The sequence below is a fragment of the Syzygium oleosum genome, unplaced genomic scaffold (genome assembly GCF_021117445.2).
Source record: "Syzygium oleosum isolate NSW1041296 unplaced genomic scaffold, Sole_v2.1 Sole_v2.03, whole genome shotgun sequence".
NCBI lineage: Eukaryota > Viridiplantae > Streptophyta > Magnoliopsida > Myrtales > Myrtaceae > Syzygium > Syzygium oleosum.
The window spans coordinates 18023825-18049721 of NW_026607487.1; the positions used below are offsets into that span (position 1 = coordinate 18023825).

General features: G+C 44.1%; 5 protein-coding genes across 7 annotated transcripts; 2 read left to right on the forward strand and 3 right to left on the reverse strand.

Moving 5' to 3' along the window:
* Positions 1-337: 337 nt before the first annotated feature.
* Positions 338-994, reverse strand: LOC115672143 (60S ribosomal protein L27a-3-like). Its single transcript, XM_030593927.2, has one exon. It carries the CDS (start codon positions 927-929, stop codon positions 486-488), a length of 444 nt encoding a protein of 147 aa, XP_030449787.1. The 5' UTR covers positions 930-994; the 3' UTR covers positions 338-485.
* Positions 995-2421: 1427 nt separating this feature from the next.
* LOC115672141 (uncharacterized) lies at positions 2422-6145 on the reverse strand. Of its 2 annotated transcripts, none has more exons than XM_030593922.2 (4): positions 5564-6140; positions 5001-5153; positions 4672-4877; positions 2422-2870 (listed from the first exon to the last, which is right to left on the reverse strand). In XM_030593922.2, exons 1-4 carry the CDS (start codon positions 6080-6082, stop codon positions 2663-2665), a joined length of 1086 nt encoding a protein of 361 aa, XP_030449782.1. In that variant the 5' UTR covers positions 6083-6140; the 3' UTR covers positions 2422-2662. The 2 variants fall into 2 exon arrangements, with proteins under 2 accessions (XP_030449782.1, XP_056165877.1); XM_056309902.1 differs by having other exon boundaries at positions 2826-3856; positions 5564-6145.
* Positions 6146-10056: 3911 nt separating this feature from the next.
* Positions 10057-13827, forward strand: LOC115672135 (beta-arabinofuranosyltransferase RAY1). 2 transcript variants are annotated; one of them, XM_030593915.2, is made up of 6 exons: positions 10057-10408; positions 10502-10842; positions 11319-11571; positions 11667-12434; positions 12883-13129; positions 13374-13827. In XM_030593915.2, exons 1-6 carry the CDS (start codon positions 10328-10330, stop codon positions 13817-13819), a joined length of 2136 nt encoding a protein of 711 aa, XP_030449775.1. In that variant the 5' UTR covers positions 10057-10327; the 3' UTR covers positions 13820-13827. The 2 variants fall into 2 exon arrangements, with proteins under 2 accessions (XP_030449775.1, XP_030449774.1); XM_030593914.2 differs by having other exon boundaries at positions 10059-10408; positions 11661-12434.
* Positions 13828-14095: 268 nt separating this feature from the next.
* On the forward strand, positions 14096-14888 carry LOC115672142 (uncharacterized). Its single transcript, XM_030593926.2, has one exon. The coding sequence runs from the start codon at positions 14099-14101 to the stop codon at positions 14732-14734; it is 636 nt and encodes a 211-aa protein (XP_030449786.1). The 5' UTR covers positions 14096-14098; the 3' UTR covers positions 14735-14888.
* Positions 14889-15593: 705 nt separating this feature from the next.
* LOC115672138 (inorganic phosphate transporter 2-1, chloroplastic) lies at positions 15594-19743 on the reverse strand. The gene is made up of 3 exons (XM_030593917.2): positions 18721-19743; positions 16673-16864; positions 15594-16476 (listed from the first exon to the last, which is right to left on the reverse strand). The coding sequence occupies exons 1-3, from the start codon at positions 19444-19446 to the stop codon at positions 15655-15657; spliced, it is 1740 nt and encodes a 579-aa protein (XP_030449777.1). The 5' UTR covers positions 19447-19743; the 3' UTR covers positions 15594-15654.
* Between the last annotated feature and the right edge of the window lie 6154 nt (positions 19744-25897).

A 25897-nucleotide genomic window follows, 5' to 3' on the forward strand; every position in this document is an offset into this window, starting at 1 on the left:
AACGGGGCAAAGGCGACCCACAAACAATGTGTAAATATAGTCGCCCTCGCGAGCTCCCGGAGCAGCGAAGAGGGCCGAGGGAGACGATTATCGCGAGGGCGACACAAGTTCTATTGCTTCAAGGGAACGAGTCATGTGGGAACTAATTGAATCCTCACTGACCAGATAAGTGAAGCGTCGTCGACACCAGACACAAGAACAGTTTTCCAGATGACCATCAATATCACAGACATTCACCCAGAAATGCATAACGTCACACTACGGAAAGCAGAAATCATCCCAAGCAAATCGAACCCATCGCCATAAGCACGTGAGCGAGCGAGCAAGCATAAGAGAATTACCCAGAAAATTAAGCTCTCCGCCTACATAAAAAGTAAACAGATCCAGATCCAATTACAACCAAGCGTCAAAACCATAATGGAAAGCGGGATCAATTGTATATGACCGTAAACGGAAACCCCTAAAAGCTACCGGATGGGGGCGACCTAAGCGGTGAGCACGACGGCGCCGCCGGCCTCCTTGATCTTCTTCTCGGCGATCTTGGACACCAGCTTGGCCCTCACCACGATGGGCTGCTTCTCCGGCAGGACGCCCTTCCCGAGGACCTTGAAGTACCCGAACTGGGTGACGTCGACCACGGGGGCGGCGGCGGCGCCGGAGGCCTTGTCCTTGGCGGCCTGGGGGACCAGCGACCAGAGCCGCTCGACGTTGACGATGGGGCAGTAGAACTTGTTGCGGAGCTTGTGGAAGTACCGCATGCCGACCTTGCCGAAGTAGCCCGGGTGGTACTTGTCGAAGAGGATGCGGTGGTGGTGCATGCCTCCGGCGTTACCGCGGCCCCCCGGGTGCTTGCGGTGCTTGCCGATGCGACCGTGGCCGGCGCTGACGTGGCCGCGCTTCTTGCGGTTCTTCTTGAAGCGAGTCGTCATTTCCGGGGCGGTGGGGGGAGGTGTCGCTCGGCGGTGCGGCGGAGGCTCTGAGATGGGGAAGAAGACGAGATTAGGGTTCGGTGGGTTTCTTTATATTGAGGACGGGAAGGAGGGATGGGTGGGGGGGGCGGTTCATTTCGGTTGACCGTTTTGTCCTCTAGGGTTTTGGGTATTTACGATCTGCCATTGGGCCAGACCGCATTGGGCCTGGTTAACTTTCGTCCGCATGTTTCCGATTCCTTTTGCTTGATCCTTTTCGGCCTACTTAATTTTGCACGATCTTCAGCTCGTTTCCTAGGTGAAAACCTTTCCTATTGACTCGCAACGTAAACGTGCTTTACAACTTTATATCGATATATAAAAGCACTTTACCATTTACTCGGGAAAAAACACACACGAAGGATAGATTGCCACACAAATCGATTGCATTAATACCAATTTAGTTATAAACATTTTCACGTTGTGTCAATTGAATTAATCCGGTTAATTTAAAGCGAAAATTGTTGACATGAAAACCGACCATCCTAAAACAACACGGCTGGCTCTAATGTAAATAATTTTCTCAATATTTTTTCGATTTTTGTTATTAATTTTCTCTTTTCCTTTTCCTTTTTCTTCTCTTTTCATTCTTCTTTTTTTTCTACGGTGGCCGACTAAGGTGGCTAGAGCTTGCCGACGATTGGGTGAGGTCAACCTCAGCATGGTCTAGCCGACCGACTAGGGTGGCTAGAGCTTGCCGATGATTAGGTGAGGTCAACCTCACCATGGTCTAGCTGGCTGGGTGCAAAGGTGGCCTCGCACACGATTGGTGAGGCCATGGTTGCCTTCATCCATGGCTGACGATGTTGGCCTTGCCCGCGGCCGCCTGCGACCTCACCCTAACCATCACCAAGGCGGCCACCTTCACCCGCAGCCAACTAAGCCATGGTGAGACAGCCTCGCCCGCGGCCGCCTACACCTCGTCCACATTTGGATGAGGTCGAGCGAGGGCCGCAACCCTTACCCAGTGGCTGGCTTATTAGGTTAAAAAAAAAAAGAGAAGGAAGAGGGAATAAAAGGAATATAATGGAAAATTTTAATAAAATTAAAAATTTCAAAAAAAATATAAAAAAATGTCCATATCGACATTAATCGTGTCACATAAGACAGTTGACGTTCACGTTAACAATTTCTAACTTAAATTAGCCAAAGAGACTCAATTGACAAAACGTAAAAAGATTTAAGACTAAATTAATCATTAAAGAGTTTAGGACTAAAATGGTACTAATGCAATAAATTTACAGCTTTTTCGGTACTTTTCCTGATTGCCGCAACTCCGGCAAAATACAAACTAGCAATGGTACGTACGACAAGTGCATATAAACACAAGATCTACCCGGATGCTACCCCTGAAAATAGGCTAAGATTAGCTGTCCGAGAGCAAGGAGAGAAGCGGAGAAATAAAACATTCATCTTTTTAGGCAATACAATACGACAATCTTTACAACCTCGGACAATACGACAATCTTTACAACCTCGGACAGCATCCCCTAACACCCCGATAATTTCGAGGCACCGGTCGATAACAAATTCAAGAATTGCATTTCGATGTGAAGGACACAGCTCTTCACGAACCGGAAACTATATATCACGTGAGATTTGACACCGCTTGACCACAAAACAATTGGATAAATACATATCACGATACCCAGGGATAACATGTCATTGTGTAACTAGAGAGCTGTACCCCTGCTTCATCTCTGAAGGACGATAGCGGCTCCAACTAAGCCCAACCACACTGTCAAAGCTACCCAGAAAGCCCTATTTTTCTCGAGGCCGACCGGGGGCCGCCAGACCAGAAAGTCCCCCAGAAAATCTCTGGATGAAGGAAGTCGGTTGGTTGTGGGAAAACTACTGTTTTGATCCTTGTCTTTGTACTTACCACTCCAAGTTGCTGCATAACTGCAATAGCCACACGAAGCACTCACGTCATCAATGTTTACAAAGAGACGAGAATACCAGCATATGGAATTCCCAGTTCTGCTTCACTGATAAATTTAGGGTATGACATCACCAAAAAGCAGGAGATAGAGAGCTTTGAACATTCAATTCGTCTTCATCAGTGCTATAACAACAACCACAAGCAAAATGCTAACCCCGTCCATAACAACATGGTAAAGGCAAACTTGACAGTATTAGGTTGCAAATTAGGACAGGACACACTTAGGGCCCCCACCGCACCTGTCAAGCCAACATTTGCTTGCTCAGCTTTGATTTTCGTGTCCCGTCTAAAGCTGTGAGCTCAGATTTCCTCAGTGAGATATCTCAATTAATTCATTCAGATATGGTGCAGGTAAAGCCAACATAAGATCCATCAGGGAAGGTATTATATATGGGAACTGCACACACACCCCATTACAGTACATAAATAAGAGGTGGCAACACCATCCTCTAGCAGAAAGCATATAGAAAGTACCGCCTCGCATGAGGGAATGTTGATTCTAGCCAAAGAAGATTTCTTCAAGGTTTTCAAGAGAATTCAAATAACATCAAGAGGAAGACTTGTTGATGAGGCTCTCGGGTGCTTTTTTGAGAGTTGAGCATCAGCCTCTGAGTCTAGTCCGCGATATTAACAGTAGAGTTGGCTAGAATCAACGTAGACTTACAAGGGAGAAGGCTCTCTCATACAGGTTAATTTTGTGAAATGGGTAAAGGTAAAGATGACTAAGTTTAAATGATCAAAGTTTGGGCAAGCAACCCACTAACTATTGACTAAACCCTTTATTGAATTTTTGTGCTGGTGCCCGCTTTTAAAATATTCGTCCGCAACCTAAAGCAGTGGAATTTGGTTAAATGAAGTGAAAAGTAAAAATGAGTTGTGAGGTTGGAGAATGTGGGAAGTAGTCGTCTTGCAGTTGAGAAATAAAAGACACCATGCTAGCAGAAGACTGCATCAAAGGCACAAGAGAAGACAGAAATGGAAGAAGAATTTATCAGGAGTTAAAGTATTTGATGGAGGTTATTTAAAATATTAGGAGCAACTGAGATAAAGATACACGTGATCAGATAGTCAGGGGAATAATTATCGCGAAGAAAATCAAATCGGCAGGAGAATGCTATTAAAAGAATACTCAAAACAGAGGAGGGGATGCACTCAGACATCGAGACAAATCGAGCACTGGTCTTTTGCCTCTACATTATTCTGTAATTTGAAGATTTCAGCGATGTGGTCCATTTAGATCCTTGTACCTTTGAATTTCCACTTGGATTTCTAGTTGCTACTGGAATTTCAGTTCCTTCAAGTTAGTTACTTCTAAATTATATTTACATATCGAGAAATTCACTTTAAGTAGTCGTACTTCATAAATCCAATTCCTTCATGCAATTAATTTTATTTTGAAGCACCTCATCTCATCTCTGCAACGTATTCATCCATTCACTCTGTACATTGTAGGTTGGTTAAATTAGCCACACATCCATCCGAACCCAATTCGTGCACTTTACGCATCAGTGCCGAACCAGGAGCAAATGCAGTTGCTCCTCCGTAATCTAAAATTCAAATGAACCCAGCGCAAGCGTTCCATGAAACAGTTGCAACCAAAACTGTGATGCCTATTTTGTATCACCAGTAACACATATCGAGTACTTTCCCTTCCTATTGACATTTGGTACACCTCATGCGAGAGAATTGAATTTGCAAGCAGGACAGAAAATCGGCTCAAAGTCAAGATAATAATGGTGACATGGAGAGATGGAAATGTACCTGTCATAGCTGGATCCTATCAGCGGAATGGTAACCATCTCTTCTTGAGATATTTTCAACTTAGGTGCTTGAAGGATATACTTGAGCTCTGCAGCCTGACGTCGAATGCTAATAATAGGGTGCTTCTTCTCCAGCTGTTGGTAAAGTGCAATACAATCTGCATGACGATTATTAGCCTCGTATGCCATTGCAAGCCATATCTGAATCTGGAGGCCAAAAATGAACAAGCATCTGCATCAGTTCCCATCAACATGGTATTAAGGATGTAGAGTCGTGACATCCCAGGAAAAGAACACCAGGACATGCAGACTCTAGGGTACTAAACCAACCTCACCGCCAAACAATGTAGGCCTGGGAATGATTGTAAGTGCGCCCTCTAGGAACTCAATCGCCCTTCCATACATTCCTTTTCCGTAAGCTTTCTGACCCAACTCAAACATCAGCTGGGCTGTGGCCCTTCGCTCCGCCTGCTCTTTAGCCACCTGACCTCCGACCGAAGAACATGCGAACATATCATTATCACATTCGACAGGGCACCGGTATCAAACAAAGCAGAGCTCATGACATAGACATAAACGTGCAAACACAATTAGATTCTCAAATCATCACGAGTAGTAAAGAGACAACAAATTTCTGAACTATCCACCAAAGATGTATTCGACAGAGCATCATCTCTCATCCTTATCTTCTTCGAAACTAAAAGTATTGTCAGCATCAGACAATCCCACGAAGAATGGAAAAATCCTCAACGAGCAAGCAAATTAACAACAACGAGCAAAAGCACCCCGCCCTTCTGATTTTGCAACAACGTAACGAACAACGATCAGGCTTCAGCATCAGCAGTAATTAGCGTAAATCAAAATCACGCCCAGACGATCTAATCAAACCTAACCTTTTCAAGCTCTTTCCTGACTCTCATCTTCTTCTCCTCCTCCGTCTCCTCCCCGCCCTCGCCCTCGCCCTCGCCCTCGCCCTCCCCTCCGCCCTCCTCCTCCTCCGCCCGGCTCTGCAGCTCCTCCGCCTTCCGCTCCAGCTCCTTCATCTCCTCCATCTCCTTCACCCGCCTCCTCATCTCCTTCTCCCAGTCGAACTCCTCCTCGTCCTCGCCGCCCCCGCTGCCGTTGCCGTTCCCGTTCCCGTCCTCGTCGCTGGACCCGGCGCCGAAATCGACCCCGTTCACCTTGGAGTTGGCCTTGCCCCGGGCCACCACGGCCCGGTGGCTCCAGGCGTCCCCGTCGGCCTCGAAGCCCTTGGAGCCCAGGGCGGCGTAGTAGGAGGTGAACTGCGGCTCCCTCTTGGTCAGGCCCGAGACGGCGTCCACCAGCGAGGGGCGCCACTTCCGATCGGGGATCGAAGCCCTGGGCGAGTTCAGGTCCAGCAGCAGAGCTATGTTGCCGAGCACCGTCGCCATGGCGGCCGTCACCAGAGAGAGAAGCGAGATATGGTTAGTCGCGGGAGCTGACTGAGCTACTGAAGAAGAAGAAGGAAGAAAGGAAGGAGATATTTTAGGCAGTTGGGATGGAAAGACGGGAGTGCCCTTGCGGCGGCCGGGAAGAAGGGGAGGCGATTTCGGTTTTTGGGGAGGGCAATATGGTCTGGGAAGGATGTGATGGAACGTGGCGCTCTGCGGGGCGCGAGAGCCGTGCCGGGAAACGAGAGAGATCGTTTTCGGGAAATAGTGCGTGTGGCGAGAGGATCTGAACCGTTGGCGGTGGGCCCCCCGCGCGAGATTCGTCAGATCCGACGGTTGGCGGAGCGGCTTGCGCTGCTTTGCCGTGGGGAGCTGTTGCTTGCCGCTTCTGGTTGCGGGAAGCGGTGATTAGTTTAGTTTAACCGCACGCGACACGTCACCGGAATTATCCCCGGCGGGTGGAAAATGAGACGACGTAGGATCCGTTTATTTCGTGAAAAATATTTTCCTTAGTTTTTCGATATTTAATTTATTTACGAAAATGAGTAAACAAAAAAAAATATTTTCTCATTCAACGGAAAATGTTTTCTACCATAGCATGAAAATGATTTCCTCTTTGAATGAATCAGAAAACGTTTTTCAAAATATGACTAGTTATCAGTGCTTGAATCCAAAACTTTATACTTTAACATGATACCCTGATGCCAAGATCAGGTCTCTCACGATCGGGCCTGAACCCCGAGTGCCCGTACCAAATGCTCCAGCACCTAAGCCCGGATCTATAAAGGCCGTGCTCGGGTCCCCGACACTCGAGATCTACTCCCGACCCTCAAGCTCAAGTTCACAAAGGCCATATGCGAGTTCTCAGCACTTAGGCTCGAGTCCTTAATTAATGAAACATTTATTCTTGTAAAAATATTTTAAAAAATTCGAACTTTTATTATTTTGAATTATTTTCCTTTTTATTTTTTTTCTTTTCTTGCTTTTTCTTTTTTTGTTTCTTCCATGGCCGGTTGCCAGCCACGGCGACGGCCAACGATCGGCCACAAGTGAGTCTCGAGCTCGCCGGCTTGACCTCGACCGAGGCTTGACCTCGCATGTGGCCAGTTGCCTACCGTTGCCGACATCGCTATAGCCGGCGATTGGCAAAGTTAGAAGGAAAAAGAAAATTTTAAAAAATTCGAAATTTTTGATATTTTCTCCTAAAAAAATTGAATTAGATTTTCAAATGTCAAATAGCGGAAACTATTTTCTAGCTCGTTTTCAGGCTTCAATCGAATACCGAAAAATATTGTCATTTTCTTGAAAAATAACTTTCTGAAAAATATTTTCAGAAATATCACTTTTTTTCGTGAAAACGAACATAGCCTAATTACAAAAACACTGGTACACTGCGAACTTTCTTTTTTTTATTTTTCTTGTTGAATATATTTCAGTTCAAAATGAGATTCAGGTCGATAAGATGCTTTTGGATCATCACCCATCTTATCCCCCTTTCAATCTTCATCGCCCCAATGCAAGCAAAGGATGTGAGCATGAAGCTGTCTCCGTTGTGCAAAGTTGACGAGAGGAGTGGAGCAAAAAAACAAAGACATGTTTGTAGAGAATTTAAGATGAGGACAAAAAGACATAATGGAAAGGAGTGCAAGGGTGTCCAAGTGAGGAAAGAGAAGAGATTTGAGGGTGTTTTAGTCGGTGCGCAATTAGAGGGATGCTTTACCTATATTTGGGGTGGAAGTCCTTTAATTAACGAGGTAAATGGAACCCGAAAAAATTTAAACTGAAAACCTCATGCTTTGATGTTGTGTCAGATTTTATGGGATCACTCTCAATTATTTTAAAAGGTTAAGCTGTTAAATGAAGGCGTGGTTTATATTTAAATATTGTATCTTTTATTTTGTAGGTAAACTTAGAGGGTAATTTTCTTGCGAATCATCCATTGTTGTGTGTAGTCATAATGTAGTTTAATTGTATGCATGTTTTCCATGATTTTTTTCAAGAGTTTATCTAGATTAATTTCATTTTTACGTAATATAAATTTTGCAGTACATGCTGTTTTTTTCAATTCAAAGCTCGTGAAGGTTTTTATAACGATTGACGATATTACAATTGAAAGTTTTGTGAGATGACCTAAATGCTAGTCATATGTGAAAGCTGAGATTTGGGCAATCTTATCTTTCAAGGGTCTCACTTAAGTATGGAATATGAGTTACTTCGAAAATCGGACTCTATTAGTTGATACAGGAACCACCCATAAGAATTTTTGTTAAAGTTGGATGTTTCGAAATGCTCTGTTTGACATAAAAGATATGTCGACACGTAAATTCACATATATTTCTTGTAACTTTTTGAAATGTAAATAATAAGTAAATTATGGTGGAATTCTTTTTACGTATAAATAGACAAGTCTTGAGTTTGCTTAATCAATGCCATACATTTATGGCTTTTCTTATAAATCAAAAAGTAAAACACCACTATATTTTACATCGAACTACGTAATAATATCCGTGTATATGGAAATGTTTCAAAATTTATAAAATCAAAATACGAGAGTTATTAGAGTTATGAAATGTCAAAATTTTCTCCGGAAGAGGAAAGTCACCCAAATAGAAATATACATTCAATACCTCTTCATGTCAGACAAGAAGATCGACCAAAAAAAAATGTAAGAAAAGAAGGGCCTAAATCTTTAAAAAACCCAAAACTTTAGGTCAAGTCTCAAATTTGTACCAAACTTTTTTTTATCTAAAAAAAAATCTCAAATTTTAGGTCTAGTCCCAAATCTGCCATGAACTTTTTTTTTATCTTAGAAAAAATCCCGAACTTTAAGTCTAGTCCAAAATTTACCCCGAATTTTGTTTTGTGTAAAAAAAATCACCAAAATTCAATTTATTTTAAAAAATATACCCCGTGATCCAATCCCAACTAGACGTGACACTTCCACGTGGATAACAAATCCATATCAACAAAGTAATGGGGCTTTTTTTCAGATAAAGAAAAGTTCAAACCAAATTTAGACTGAACCTAAAAATTAGGTTTCTTTTTAAATTAAAAAAAGTTTTTTGGGATGGATTTGTTATCATCCCTAACTTTCATATCCTATAAGGCTGCGTTTGGTCGACCGGATAAAAGCCAGGATATGATATGTTTTATCCTATCCTGTGTTTGGTGGTGGTCCCGGATAGGATAAGGTCGGATATAGACCGGATATAGCCCGGATAAAAAAATCCGAGGGGGGTGGGATAGACCTGGATAGGATTTCTAATGTCTATTTTTCCAGAAACCCTACTCTCTACTCGCCGTCATCTTCATCCCCACACCTTGTGCGCTTTCACCAAAAAAATTTCTCAGCTTTTTTTCCTTCACCGACTCCTCCGGACCCGTGAATAGCACAAAAAAAAAAATATCATATCCGACTTTAAATCCGTAGTCCACCAAACAGTGGATAGGATATGAAGAAATCCCAGGATTTCTTATCCTATCCTATCCAGTCCTATCCTGTTTAGAAATCCGGACGACCAAACGCAGCCTAATGGTTTATTTTTATTGGGTTTGATTTGTTATCGAAGTGGAAATGCGATGTTAGTCTGTATCTATAGCCTCATTACTTTGCTGATGTAGATTTATTATCAACGTGGAAGTGCCACGTCAAGTTGAGATTGGATCATGTGGGTATATTTTTGAAAATAAATTAAAATTTGCTATTTTTTTACACAAAACAAAATTCGGGATAGATTTTGGATTGAACTTAAAGTTTGGGTTTTTTTTAAGACAAAAAAAAATTTGGGCCAAATTTGGGACTAAACCTATAATTTGGAACTTTTTCTGAAATAAAAAAAGTTCGGAACAAATTTAAGACTTGACCTAAAGTTTTGGGTTTTTTTTGAGGAATCCACCTCGAAGACAAAACTTTTCCAATATACTCTTTCTTGACAACGTTTGAAGTTCAACGGTCTTGACCGTTGACCCTCCGGTCTCCATCTTCGGCGGACAACATTCACATGCCTCGCACCGTCGGCGTGTTTCTTCCTCGTGAGTCGGCACGGCGCAACCGGAGGAAGTGGGAGTTTGTCTGAATTCTGTGCTCTTCTTCTTCTTCAGTTCCTTCTCTTCTTCTTTATTGTTTTTTTTTTCTTTCTATCGGGGGGGGCGGGGGGGTTGTCGTTGCTTGTTTCAGTTAAAGTTCCACTTCCTTCCCTTCGTTCACACACACACACACACACACACACACATCCAATCCAGTCAATGAAACCAGAACCCAACACGGCTCCCGTTCCTCATTGCTTCATCCATCTTCTCAGCCGTTCGACGAGGATGAAGTCGAAGGTCCCTTCTCTCTCTCGCTCTCTCTCGAGATTTTATCAGCTTCTTTTTCTTTCTTTCTTTCTTGGGTGCTGATACGTTTCTTGATTTGGTCAGGCAGTGGAAGCGGGTCTCTGGTCGATTTGGCTATCTGGGTTGGTGCTCGTTGGCCTCTCCCTTTACGCCACCCACAAGTTGCCGCCGGCGAAGGATCGGATCAAGAACCCATTGCTCAGCCGCAAGGTGGTCTCCGACGAGATCGGGCCGAGCATTGCCATATTCGCCGCGCCCGGACCCTTCGCTGGCTCGGTCGGAGCTGCGCAGAGCGTCGCGATCCGTTCGTGGCTCGGGCTGCCCTCGCGAATCACGGTGGTGCTATTCAGCCGACACGAGTCCGTCGTCTCTTTCGCTGCTGAACTCGGGCCGCGTGTATTGGTCGAGCCCAATATCGATTTTACGTAAGTGTGGCTTTGTATTTCGGGGTTGATGGTTTAGCTTGTGTTCGAATGACTGCTTTTGCTGTCCTTTTCAGCTTCTAGATATGTATTAGCTGAAGAATTTAACATCTGTCGTGTCGACTGTTTTTACTGTCATTTTCTGCTTCTAGGGTTGTGTTAGCTGATCTGATTGGCTGATATGTCTGTCTGGAATATCCATACAGTTTGTAGTGGTTCAATGATCACCATGTAGGATAGTGTACTTTCTCTCTGTAATTGAACAATGTCGTAAAATTTTCGATGAAGAGGCGAACCTTAGGTGGTTGGTTCCTGATTAGACATCTTGCACGCTTCCTATGACCTGCCTTCTGATTAGGGGACTTTTGGCAGTATGAATAAAAGGTAGAAAATGACGTATATGAGCATACTTGAATGAACCTAAAAGAGATTTCTTGTCGCACTTTCTGGTAGCCTGATGTGTCTTTGTATCTTTCTAGGTTCCTGGGTACCCCATTCTTTCATTCCATGGTGGCAAGGTCGCAGGAATTCGCGTCTGACATATGTGTGTTTGTCCATCCCGAAACCATCCTACTTGCCAACTTTGTTTCGGCACTGAAATTTGTCCATGAACTCGATCACGACTGGTTCCTTTTTGCTTCTCCGCGTAACCTCTCTTATTTCCCATTTTACTTGGACAAAGATGGGAAACATTGGCTGAGGGAGGATGGCAATCGGGTGAAAATGAAGGAGGTATGACGAAGCCTAACTTAGATTGGAAGTTGCTGGTTCATGCTGCTCATGTGAGGCACCTAGACTGAGATTATGCTCTATTTCATTAGTTGCAGGAGATTATCACTCAGAATTCGCAACCTAATTACAATGAGGGAAGATTGATCACGGCATGGAACAGAAGGGATTTGCCCTTGCATACTGGAATACTTCCCCCTTTCTTATATGGGAAGGGAATACACAACCATTGGGTCATTAATGAGGTTGCATCATCTGAACTGAGGTTTGTGCTTGATGCTAGTTGGAGTATTTCAAGTTTCTATATGACTGATCCTGCACCTCGGTCTAATAAGTGTGTGGGGTGTTCTGGTAATCCAAACATTGAGGAAAGAAGTTGGGAATATGCTGGCAATTCTCTTCTAGGGGCACTCTATGGATCATCACTTTTCCATGAAGCTAAGCATTCCAGTCTGGTGAAACTACTGAGATGCAACGGCACATATATATTTGCTGACACATCTGACAACATTCTCCACATATTTGGGAACGTAAAAGCATTTGGCTTGTTTGAAAGGAGGATTGTGCATTTTTGGAGAAAGAAGAAGCTAGCCGCCTGTGCTAAGGATGTTAATTCATCACATGGTGCATTCAAATGGTCCCTAAAAAATCAGTTGAAGCCATCAGTGAGATTGGATTATCCATTCACGCTGGAGTCACTCCTCTCGATCATTGCAGACAAGAATAGGACAATTGTGCTCGGTGTTGCTGGATTTAGTTATAAGGACATGTTGATGAGTTGGGCTTGCAGACTGCGGGGTCTCAAGATGACAAATTTCATTGTCTATGCTCTTGACGATGAAACTTATGAATTTTCTGTCTTACAAGTATGACAGCTCCAGTTTTTGTCCCTTCCTTTGCCCTTGCTATTCATCTTCATTACCTTTCTTTCCCTCTATGGTCTAAATAGTCACTATCAAATCTTGCTACAATTGCATACCAAAGCAGGAAATTATGGGTATATGTAAGGTCGATTGGACCATTATATAGCAAATCAATGGTAACATGAGTCCCTCATGAAGTTGATACCTGTTCCTTTGTGCATCAGTCTGCTCAATAGTCCTTACAAGATTAAAAGATAGATTGTTTCATATTTTAGAACTCCGTTACTTTCAATAAAAATGGCTAGAAATCAAGAGCATTCAGTCATTTGATTGAAGGGACATGGATAATTGGATGTTTTCTGTCGCCTGAGATTTGTTGCCACTTTATATTTTTCATTGCACGAGGCTGGTGCTTGCTATCTGAATTTCATTTACTCCTTTTTATTGCTAGGGGCTTCCAGTTTTCAGGGATTCATCAGCTCCAAATGATACTAGCTTTGATGACTGCCACTTCGGTACAAAATGCTTCCAAAGGGTGACCAAAGTGAAGTCCAGAATAGTTTTGGAGATACTCAAGCTAGGATATAGTGTACTTCTTAGCGATGTTGATGTTTATTGGTTCAAGGATCCTTTACCACTGGTCTCCTCATATGGTCCGGCTGTTCTCGTCGCACAGTCTGATGAATTTAATACAACAGGTATTACGTCCAAGGCTCGTGCTTCCACTCACTGCATCAGGTTATGCAATATTTCTAAATAATTTCAAAATCATAATGACAAAAAAAAAATTTATGGTAAAAATATTGTTATGCATAAAATAAAAGAGAACAAAAGGACAACAAGATGTTCGCGTTAATCTTCTTCTACTTGTGAGGAAGATCATGGTCTTAGTTGTAAGACTACTGCTAATATTAGCGCTTCTAATATCTATATTTTTTCTAGGACCTATTAATATGCCCAGGCGCTTGAACTCTGGCTTTTATTTTGCTCATTCTGATGTTTCAACAATCGCTGCTTTGGAGAAGGTGGTAAAGCATGCTGCTAAGTCAGGCCTATCGGAGCAGCCGAGTTTCTACGACACATTATGTGGGCTAGGGGGATCCAATCGCTTGGGCAATAATGCATGCTTCGAACCCGAGACAAATTTGACAGTTCATTTTCTGGACAGAAATTTATTTCCAAATGGTGCATATGGAGGACTTTGGGAAGAAAGAAACGTCAGAGAGACCTGTTTGAAGAAGGGTTGTTTTATCCTTCACAACAATTGGATTAGTGGAAGAAGGAAGAAGCTGGAACGTCAGGTGTTATCTGGACTTTGGGAGTATGATATCAGCACAAGGAGGTGTCTGCTGAACTGGCATGAAAATCAATTAGCAAGTGAACGGTAAGACCCTGTTGGTGCTTCTCCTATCTGTCTCTTGCAGACTTTGGTTTTCACAAGGAAGAGAAATGATTAGAGATATTATTCCTCCATCCATGATTGTGATGGGGGTAAGCATTGGTTTCATCGCCGCAACATGTTTGAAAATGTTAAAACAAACAAAGCCGGCCAAGGGATAGGCCAGAAGATAGCTGCCATTGTGAGGAATCAGGGATAACACAATGTGATGCCATATCACAGTTTAAGTAATTCCGATTCACAACCAGTTACCGCATAGTGATCAGCTATGCTGAAGAACTGTGTTAATTTGCTGGGGCTAGTCTCCCACAAGGAGCCCCCCTCAACACCAAAAAGGGCCATTGCTGGAGCTTCCTTCTCGCTGGAAATAAGCTTACAATTCGGAGATATTTCTCTGGGCTCACAATTGAATAATGTCCCTGTAAGAATAATCCATGCAGGTGGGCGAATTGAGCTGTACGAAGATGTGATTCCTGCATCCCACGTGATGAAGAAATATCCTGGCATGTGTGTTGCACTCCCGGAAGTTTTCAGGAAGCCCCATGAATCCATATTGAGTCCGGAGGAAGATTTAGTACCTGGCAGGAAGTACTTTGTAATTCCATCCACCACTGTGAGCAAGCTGAAGCGCAAGTATCAAGAGAAAATGAAAGCCAAAGAAGCTGCTGCTGATGAAACAAAGTTGGATATGAAAGCCAAAGTCAACCCAGTCGAAGAACCCATCGAGCAACCCATTTGCTCGGCGAATGATTTTTACACCTCAAAGGACAGATGGTCAGGATGTTCGAGGAGAAAGAGGGGCATCAAGAAGCAGCCTTTTGTACCTCCTATCCCGAGGGCGAGAACGTTGCATTCGATGACATGGGAGCCGAGCCTATCCTCTGTACAAGAGCTCTCTCCATGATTCTCTATTCTTTTCAAGGCTTCCAGAGTCCATGGTTGTTGATCTTTACACACTTCAATGGCAAATTTTGTACCTCTCAGAGATATCAGACAAGCGAATTTTCTTTTATTCTATGTTTAATGATCCAGACAGTCTCAGTTTGTTGGACAACGAATTATCCGTTTCCCATGTGTGCCTCTATATCTCTGTTTTGTTGTACCGTTACACTTGATCGCAGCTAATTGGATGTTTTTCCTTGTTCTTCTCTCAATTTATTTGACCAAAAGACTGCTTCTTTAGTAGATGAAAGTGTAACCATTTCCCCATCTCCATGCGGCCGCTCACACCATAAGGTTTAAATCATCATTTTATCCAGTTCATGTTCTTCTGTTAATGCATATCAAAGCACCATGTTTCAGTCTATGACTGAACCATTTTGATTTTTCCCACTTTTATCAGCATTTTCCATGCAATCTTAGACATCCTCAATTTTCCATCTAATGCACGTTCTGATGTTCGCAGCATTTTGCTTTGCCTTTGATAAAAAAACCAGCTTCATCAAGCAGAAGAACCAGAAAATCAGTGCCTTTTTTTTTTTACCTTGCTCAGTCCGGAAATAAAGCATATTTTGAATAATTAGTGTATTCCACCGTTTATGCACTGGATTCTGACGCCACCTCATACAAGATCTTGAAAATTGGTTGAAGTATATGCAACAGCTCCATTGATTTGGATGGTTATCCAATTTGATTGTAATTCAGCAGGGAGAAAAAAAGACTGCTTCAGTTCCAGACAAAATCATTTGGAAACAGTAAAGAACCCGATTCAAGCGTTTTAGCTTGTTACCGACAAAGCCATCTAGTAAGCAAACCAGAAGACAGCAATGGGATAATTATCTATATTGGTAATCTTGAGGAAGCTGTATATCTTTTAACTTACACTCACAAAATGTATGGCAATAGCTTTGTCAATATCCAGGTATAGAAGACGGCAAAGACAGCGCCGACTGGAATTGTCACGGCCCAAGAAGCCACAATCTCCTTGACAGTTTCGGCTCTAACACTGTTAAGCCCCCTCGCGAACCCGACTCCCATCACTGCACCAACAAGCGTGTGTGTGGCTGAGATAGGGAGGCCCAGCTTCGAGGCAAACAGGACCACTGAAGCGGCCGCGAACTCAGCTGCAAATCCACGAGTGGGTGTGAGCTCTGTTATCTTCTTCCCTATCGTCGCAATCACTCTGTACCCCCACATCATAAGGCCTGCCACAATGCCGAAGCCTCCCCAAGCAAGGACGTCAATGGGGATGACTTTATCGGCGCCAGCAGCACTGCCCTGGAGGATGGATAACGCACTGGCTAGAGGACCGATCGCATTGGAGACATCATTTCCTCCATGTGCAAATGACATGAAACAAGCGGAGAGAACCTGCATGTACCCAAAGACCCCGTACACTATTTCCAGCTGAGCACCCTTCGGGCCCTTGATTTTTGACAGAAACCCAACATCTCTATTGAGGATGGATTCCTCTGGCTTTGGCTGGGATGAATCGGTTTCCTCAAGGAGGTGGCCGAGTTGTTTACGGATCATGCGGTCGACGAGGAAAGCCCCGGCTGTGCCACAGGCTAAGGCCTGGGCTAAGGCCAAAAAAAGACTCTTGCTAAGTGGGAACGCTGCAAAGGAGATTCCCGTCACACCGAGGAAAACTGCAATGGGAGCAGCGGCTGCGGCTGCTTGTCCTGGATTGGGAGCACTATAGACAAACTGCATAAAACAGAGGCGATATCAATGAGGCCATGTTCTTGAAAATTCCTGCTCGACACACTTCACTTAGTTATTATCTAAACGGTAGATTGGCAGAGATGCCCAAAATACTCATTGAATTCCACTGATCACTTCTTTTCCCGATCTTTTTTTCACCACAATCTTGAAGGCTTCATACCAAGAGCTGAAGTCTTACCCTCCTGATGCATTTGTATACAAGAAATGAGACCAATGCCCCCATTAGTGGTGAGATAATCCATGACGATGTGACCCTCACAAGTGAACTCCAGAAGACGGCGCCTGCACCTCCATAGACGAGGCCAAATCCAACCATCGAGCCAACTATGCAGTGTGTGGTCGACACTGGCCAACCATAGTACGATGCAACCTGGTTCAAAGATGGTCAGTCTTTTTAGGCTGAAAAAAATGTGTGATTCCATAGGCATACTCGTGGCAACTACTTCAGAGAGATCGTTCTGGGAGAGGTTCCAGCTACATATGAATGACTAGAGTTGCAAATCACGAACTTACTGTACGCAGTTATAATCACCCGGAAGTTTTCATATCCAAGATGGACTAGGCCATGAAAGTTGAGAGTTCATTGGCAGGCAGTGCGACAAAACATCTTTTACATCACCCGATCATCGACTCTCAAACAAACACGACGGGGTGTCTCTTCAGGGTTCAATTCAAATTATTCTGCTTTCACCTCTCGAAATTATATTATTTAAGGTTCCGTACTCTATTGTTCTTAATAGGGGTGATTGGTTCCAAGGTGGGTCGGTTCCAGACTTGGAACCTGAAACCGACCCTGTTATAACCAGTTCCTAGTTTTTGGAACCTAAAACCTACCCTGTTTGCCCTGGACCCTGTTTTTTCGATTCGGTTACAGGATCTACCGAGAACCCCTTTTTTTTTGTTTCTTTTTTTGGTTTCATTTTTTCCGAGTAGCAATAGGAAAACTTATAACTCAAATCAAAGGTTATAAGTTTGACTATGCAAATAATCTTAAGTATTCCTACAAAAGCATATTATCTTAATCCCAATAATTTAATGGACGTGATAAAACACCATAGGTTCCAGTTGGATATGTAGTTTTTTCGTTACTGAACAAAAATTTTAAGAAAAAGGAAATTGCTTCCTATAATGCTTACAAGCCCTTGAGCTAGATTATCCGCAAATAATGATTACCTCCCTCATCCTTTATGATAGAATGCTTTGAATTCTGGCCATATAAAATTGCAAGTGGACCTCCATATAAAACCGGTTCTAAAACCGGTCCGGGTGGGTTTTCACTTGGAACCAGAAACCAGACCGGTTCTAACCGGTTCCTAAAAATGGAACCGGTTCCCGAACCTGTTTTTCAGGTGGACTGGTCTGGTTTTCGGGTAAACCGGTCCGGTTTCCGGGTAAACCCGGTCCGGTTGCACACCCTAGTTCTTAACGCGTCACATGTCAGGTTGTAAAGCCATCTCAATAAGTTCCAAGTTAAAAAGAAGCTTCAGATTAATAATTCTCTGGAATCGGGAAGATCTTTCAACATATCTTGGGATTTTGCTGTAAGAAACTCCCTTTGGCTTGTGTCTGGACATCAAAGATACCATGGATAAGCAAAACTCAGACAAAAAGAACAGATTCATTTAGTTGTGCAACGCAGTGAATTTCTTTTCCCTGTTAAAGATCCTTCTCGTCTCAATTTTAGTACCCACCAACTCCTGGTATACTCTATTCAAGCTGTTACCAGGATCTTAAAACAATGGCTTGAACTGTCACAAACAAGTACAGTAAACAAGAGAGAGGAAGAATGAACTGAGCTTGGAAGAGAGCACTTTTTAGCACAACGGCTTTGGATGAGCTTCTCGAACTTTTTCCCATTAACCAAGAAGGAAAATTAAAGATATAGTGAGACCCTGACGAAGCCTCTACATTATTCTCGTCCAGCTGCACTATTGCCTTTGCATTCATCCTTAATTTTCTTATGCAAAATGCGTACAAATCAAAGGGGCTGGTTTCATCAATTCCTTGGTTAATGGGGAAGGAGACTTCTCACCACAGAGTAACCAAAATTCTAAAACTGAGAATAACCAAAAGACTAATGGAAGATATGCTTTAACAAGGGCGTGACAGACTACAAGCGGGCATTTAAATAAATATGTCATACTCAAAACTGGATAGGAGCCCATGGCATCATTGAGTAGATCAAAAGATATGGAAGATGTAAGAGTGGCGACAACAATCACAAACCTGCAACCAAGTACCGGCAGCGGCCAAAGAAGAGAGCAGGCCGGCAAAGAGCAGAGTGTCCTTGCCCTTGAAGACGTCGGCGATGAGGATGCCCTTCTGCATGGTGCTGGTCACGTGCGTCCCCATCAGCAGCGCCCCCGAGAACTCCAGCACAGCCGCCGTCAGCACCGCCTGCCGCAGCGTCAGTGCCCCTGACCCCACCGACGTCCCCATCGCGTTCGCCACGTCATTCGCCCCGATGTTCCATGCCATGTAGAACCCAAACAGCAGCGTCGCGTATGACAGCGCCCGAGTCTTCATCGCCATACCTTGGCCCAGTGACCTCATTGCCAGGGGCAGCAACAGCACCGCGAAAGCTATGCATATTGAGATCGCCGATGCCGTCCTGGAGGATATGCCAAAGGCCTGTGCCATCCCGGGCGAACCGTTGCCATCGCCATCATGGGCGGTGTCCGAGGAGGAAGGGCCGGCTCTCTTGCCTTCAACGACCCTGATTCCTTGCTCGAATATTTCCTCGCCTTCAGCATCAGCAAAGGAGGATATGCTGGCAAATGGGTGTGCTGGCCGGAGGTTTCGCAGGCGAAGCAGGTGGGGTTTTAGGGGTAAAGTCTCTTTCTGCGGAAAGCTTGGTTCGTGGGGGAGCGAAGGGGGTCGATACTTGGGGAGATACAAGTGAGAGGGCGTGACGGTGTTTCTTGTGGAAGACAGGCAATAAGAAGTAATCATTGCTTTGGAGAGAAAGAGAGAGACAGAGAGAGGGGAATGCGGCGGTGGCCGCAGAGGGATTATTCAGGTGAGTTCTTGGCCATGGGAGGTGGAGGAGAAGAGAGAGAAGAGTAGGTGGTGGTGGTGGTGGAGGAGGAGAGATGGAGATGGAGATGGAGATGGAGGAGGAGGTGTTGGCATAACTTTGGAGGGAGGAGGAAAACAGTTTGGCAGTTAGCTTTGGAGGAATTGATAGGAAAGAGTGGTGGTGGTTGTGGTTACATGGAGGGACACTTTGAATCTTAGACCCGCAGAAAAAGTTCAAACATATTCAAGAATATTCAGTGGCTTTCCGTGAGGGAAAAAATTTGGGGACCATATCCCCGATCGGATAATGTGATTATCTCCATCCCCGTCCACATTCTGCAATTCTAAGGATTAGACGAGCGAGAAAGATTAGGCACCGCAAAACTCACTCGATGTGGCCGATTTTTCTTTGCTCTGTACCTTTCTCTTACGAGTGCAAACGAAGCTGAAAAACAGATGTAGTTTAGTAGCTTTGAAGGCCATAAACTAGGGGGAAGGTTGGATGGGCATCGTTCCCTTATTCTTCATTTCTCTTACAGGAAGGAAAAACGTCGGCACTTTGCGATTGATAAGAAATTCAAGACCTTCACTCCATCATTTGTATTATACTCATCCGTGAAACAAACGGCGAAAAACTAAATTGTCGACTGTATCTTATATACCCAGCGTGGCATGATCGAATGAGACCGTGCAGAAGGGTATCGGATACTATGTTTCGGCCGCCCGACATCGCATAAAATGTAGTTGGTAGGAGCAAGGTGTAGCGATACTGGTAAGTGTTACCTAAAAGTGCGCTGATAGGAGCAACATCTGGTGATGCGAGGTCTTGCTTGATAGAAAAACGAGTTGGTAGCAACAGGAAGTGACTGTTGTTACCAATCTGACTCGATCGCGGCAGATGTTCACATTCTCGACAGTTGTCAACCAAGTCTTAGGTTCGTTGCTCATCGAATGCTCTTTTTTCACATCTTGATCACCATTGTGCAAGCACAGACAAGACAGTAACCGACGAACGTCCCCACACCCAAACATGGACTGAGCCCCATCTGTTGTACGCTGAAAAGAGTCTGAGGTCCCATCCAGCGTGCAGGCTTGAAGATGATGCACGGACAGAGCAGCTCAGCTATGGTTTCTGCGACTACGAATTACCTGATTGATGCGTATCTACCCGGTACGTGATCATTTGGCCTATGGACCAGTAGTTAGACTTGCGGTTTGGTTAGACACAGCATCTGTTCTTTCTCATCCCGTTCAGGCCGAGCCGTCAATCCGTTCTATAGCTTCGAGTTTGTACCGATCTCATTCATGTATGCGCGCACCTAACTATTCTTTATTCGTTGCGCATCGTTATGATGAAGTAATAATGAAAAATCCACGTGCATCGAAATGGGTAGATTGACAATGTGTCGACTGCACATAAGGTAAGGTAGCGTAGCTTCCAACGCTGCTCTCACCTTCGCCTACTCCCACTTTCTATTACCACTTTCAAGCTTTTCTTTTCCTTGAGTTTTAGTGAAATTTTTCTTATTTTCATGCAATTGCCCAACAAATAAAAATTTTTATGTGTGTTGCACTTAATTTAACTTTTGTCCGATATGCAATTTATCGATAATTATTGACGCAAAATTAATAAAGTATTTTCCATATGAATTGCATCCATATCAAAATCGCAAGTGTTGATCCTATGTTAATTTGATGCCTTCCAAGTCATTTATGTATTTCCAAACTGATGTGATCAAAGAGCCATGCCTTCTTTTTTCCAGTTTTTTTCGCTAGCTTCATTCCATTTGTAATTCATCGATTATTAGAAGATTTTTCTTCGAAAGATTAAAGAACAAGATCGTGCTCAATGTATATCCACTGATCTTGCCAACACAGATAAGAGACACGTTTCGGCGATAAATACCAGACGTTCTTTTCGACAAAATCAATCACGATCTGAAAATACGTTGCATATCTCTTATTTTCTCGTTTCCAAAAGTTTGTTCAAAGACTGTTCACACTGCAACCTTTTAACCTTTGGAAAAAAAAAAATTGGCCGAAATAAATGTATGCGGTACTATTCTCTTCGTGACGTATGCGCATGTTTAACACTAGCTCATAACTATAATCAGATCGCGATATAAAATACTTGTTGATATTCTTTTAGCTGCTGTACTGGACATATGCTTATGATCCCGGTGCATATGAGACCGACGGCGACAGAATCAAGCCTCGATCATGTGGATCTCACGTGATTCCCAGCACGTTGTTCGACGGCTAGAACCAACGGGGCTCATGTGCACCTGGATCACGCAAGTCATGCTCGGGCCGCCCAATCTTTTTGGGCCGATACACCGAGCAAGGCCCAACAAGGAATAGATTTGTTCCACACGGGCCCAAAACAGTCTCGGCCCATACCCTAAACATTCTCCTCGGCCTTTCCGGCTGACTAAGTCCACGGTGAAGCCCCTTGCCATCATCAATATCTAATATTCCCCTTTCACTTGAGAGCACTGCTATTGCCGTTCATCACTCGACGGACGTTGCGAGATCCCGAGAGAGAACCCCCATGCAAAAGACGCGCGAACGCTATCCCGACACCTCTTTCTTGTCGCTACCAAACTAGTAAAGTGAATTCATCTATGCGGCGACACAAGAGAGGACTTTTCGAACAGCGCGCGACAAGGGAAAGCGCGGGAATATAGCTTTGTCAAACATTCTCACACGACGCGACGGGCACCGAATTCAGAAGTCCGGCTTTATGTATGGAAGCAAGAAATGCAAATTGAAGGTCGTGTTCTGCATTTCCTGGTATATGGAATGACGGAAGTTGCGTCTGCTTCTGCTGCTGGAGTATCAATTCCTACTTTCCGGATTTTGGGAAGAGGTATGAACGGTTGACTCCTTTCTTCATCAAGAACTACGCTTTGCTTTTTTCTCTCTGGTGATGTGAATCTATCTAACCCCTAATTGGCTTCTCTTTGTGTAAACTTTAAGTCGTCGTCGGAGGAGGAGCTCTTAGACAACCAGATATACAGAACGTGTCGGGTACAGAGGGAAAAAGGATTTTTATGTATTGATTGCATGGCCGGTTTAGTTCTAGCAGAACGGATCGATTACGTCGTTAATGCAATAGGCATTCCAATCGAATTCACATGTGAATTTTAAAACTCTTCTGATGCCGTTCTTTTTCTAGACGATGATGCCTATTGCCTAACGAAGCATAAGCATAAGTACCATCGCAACCCCCCAAAGAAAAGGAGAAGTGCCCGAAGTACCCGATTCCTCATCAACCTGCTCCTAGGAAATGTGAAAACTGTGGAGATTGGGGCAGCCTATACACATGCCTAAAACCAAAGATGAAAAGAAAGGAAAAGGCACGTTGCCTAAGGAATAAAGGGGTCGCTTCCTCCTCTCGACGCGGGTCGTTTTAGACACAGCACAATTGCCTGTCCTGAGATTCCTGTAGGAGCAAACGTATTTTAGCATCATCCTCCGACATATGCCCCCCCGGTGATGAACAAAACGAAGGAATCAAGTTCATGCATGAGCGAATATCAACCTACTCCTTCATTCCATCCATTGCACCTGTTCTCTTCGTTTCGAACATGAAGAGTTTCAAGATGCGCTGGTGAGTCAGGCTAAGAAAAATCCAACATCGAAGAATGGACGTGGTGTGTAGCAGTTTATATACCATTGTTGGCCCAAAATTCGGCACATAACTCATTGGCCGGAGCTTTTGAATGAAAGTAAGTCTAACTAAATGTGTTGACGAGTTTGGACTTGGTGCTCAAAGAAAAATCGTGAAATTTCTTCCTTTTTTATTTTTAAATTTTCGAAGCGTCTTTCATGTTTTGCAAGTTTGCAGCTCTGGTTGAGCATTTTCAACGAAAGCGGGGTCTACTTGGTTACTAGTTACTACTACTAAAAGAAATCGTTTCCTAGTTTTGTTGCTTTAATTCATTGAAAAGTCGGTACGAACTTCGACCATTAGATAAAGCAACTAAGAACATATTAACAGAAAAAATGGTGCATAACAAATAGGTTAGACTATTCAAAGTCTTCTCCATAAGAAGTTTCACGGTTAGATACCCGTAAGATTCGAATCCTGATTAATCTAACCGGAAACCTACAGTGACAAACCGTCGAGAGATATCGTTATGCCGAGTAATTCTTAGCATCGTTTCTTACAACATTACATGTGTCCCCAATTATCCGACTCCCACTCTCATGTCGACCGGTAATCTTAATCTCAATGTGTAATTTTAACTTTACCCATTCTGCCAATCATGCTCCTCCGCAAGAGCTCTTGCCTCTCTCTTTCGTATCTTACCTATATTGCACTCGTCTTGTTCATCTTCATATGTATGGACTCCACTTTTTCAAACTTTTTATTTTGGACTCCATCTTGGTTTTTCGAAAGTCCAAAGAGTCGGAGGATTCTGAAGCCTGTCTTGGAGAGAGAAAGGAGGACCACTCATGCTCTGTTTTCCCATGGGCAGGAGAGTATGGTCCTTCCTGGCCCCTCCATATCTCCGGAATCGCCGAGCGTATATCCCGTCGAACCGGTCATGGTCGACATGGGCAAGGGAAGAGCGTCTTTTCAAATGGCGCGACGGGTGCTCGGATGCTCGGTTTGAGAACGACGGGTTCACGTCCGAATCACGGGCGTTTCTTGTCCGGAGCAACTTCGAGAGCTCCCTTACGCGTTGCGTGTGGGTGGGATGCTTTGCGTGGATTTCAAAGAGGAAAACGTCTTCGAGACACGGTATTGGAAAAACGTCGCGATTGCGTGCGCATGTACGAGGCCATTCCTATGATCCTATGCGCGTTACGATAAGATCACGAAATCTATGGTCATAGTAAAACCACGATTTTTAAGAAAAAGGAGGACAATAATTCAGTAGAAATGGCACAAGGCAACCTTCAACAAGTTGTGGATTGCATTTGGGTCCCCATAAGTTCAGTCTCCCTCCCATTCTCCTGGCGGTGCAGGGCCAGTCTTAGGTGTCCCTCCTCCTGCCATTTCCCATTGGCCCACATGTTCACTTCGTATCTCGCACAATCATGACCCGAATGCATCCGTCGCAATATTACCGATGCCTTTGGTTCGACATTTGTAAGGGACTTTAGGTTTTGGGCTAATGCAAATGACATTTGACAAATTTGTTTGGAGAACTTTGAAGCATTTCCCAAAGGCCCTTTAGAGGCCTTTAGCCCAATGCAGGTCCAGAAGTCATTTTCCAAGGCATCCCCGACACTCTGTCAAGTGTCAAGCCGGCCCATCAAGGGCCAACAAGCCGGAAGAAAAATCATGATGTCGATGTGTTAAATGATGCCGTGGAGTATCTAATCAATCATCATGATCCGTATATTATAAGTCTAATCTTACTTGATATCACATATGTCGTGGACGTCAATCCAATCGGCTTACCTTAGCGTCACATGAAATGCTTAATCCTAACCCTAACATAAGGGATCCGGCACGTCATTTGTACCGAAATTTTAGGTTTTAGGCACTTGTGTTTCACACCTCGCATCGCCACCACATGGATCTGCCCCTTTTTGCGAGGGTAGTGTCCCCACCACAAGAAGCTTGGTCCTTGGTCCGACTAATACCCATCAATCTTGAGGCTTTCTTGTTTAAGCCCATTTTTTTCCAATGGCGGCTTTGTTTGGCAACGAGAAGCGACGAAAGTTGAGATATAAATGCTCTATAATTCAAATCGGCTTTGGTTCGTATCTTCTCATAAAGACTTTTTTAACATGATATCGAAGTATATATATATAACCCTATTATCAAGCGATATGAAACACTCCCTCTCACATGCATGATGAATTAGGAATGACACATGAAATTCTACTATCAGGGGTAAATGCACGCGTGAAAGATGGACTCTGACAGCATATTAGAAAGTCTAATCTGAAAGTTTGAATCGGACTTTCTAAAAAAAATTTAAAAACTTCCCTTGCCTTTGTCCTAATTTTTCCATTCCCCTCATTTTCCAAACGCAGAAATCGCGACAATTGTCCCGGTAAATTCGATATCGATCCCGCCGCGATTACAAGAAGCGAATCGTGACCGGATCAAATTATGGCATGAAGCATTTTCGTAAGGCACGCGAGCGATCTCGAAACAAGCTTTGAACTAGCTGAACGTTGTAGCTTTCGGTGCATTGGGGGGTCCTCTTGATCGGCGGTATTTCAACGAGAACCAAAGACAACGACGCGCTCGTTTGCCCAATCTACTTTGGCGGCTGCCGCCCACACACGTGCGACTCGCACGCTTTTTGGGGGGGGGGGGGGGGGGGGGGGGAAGGAAACGCCCCCCGCCCAACTTGGCTTGGCGGGTTGCGTGCTCGACACGGCGGTGTGGGCCCCCCCTCCCCCCAATCCGACGTGA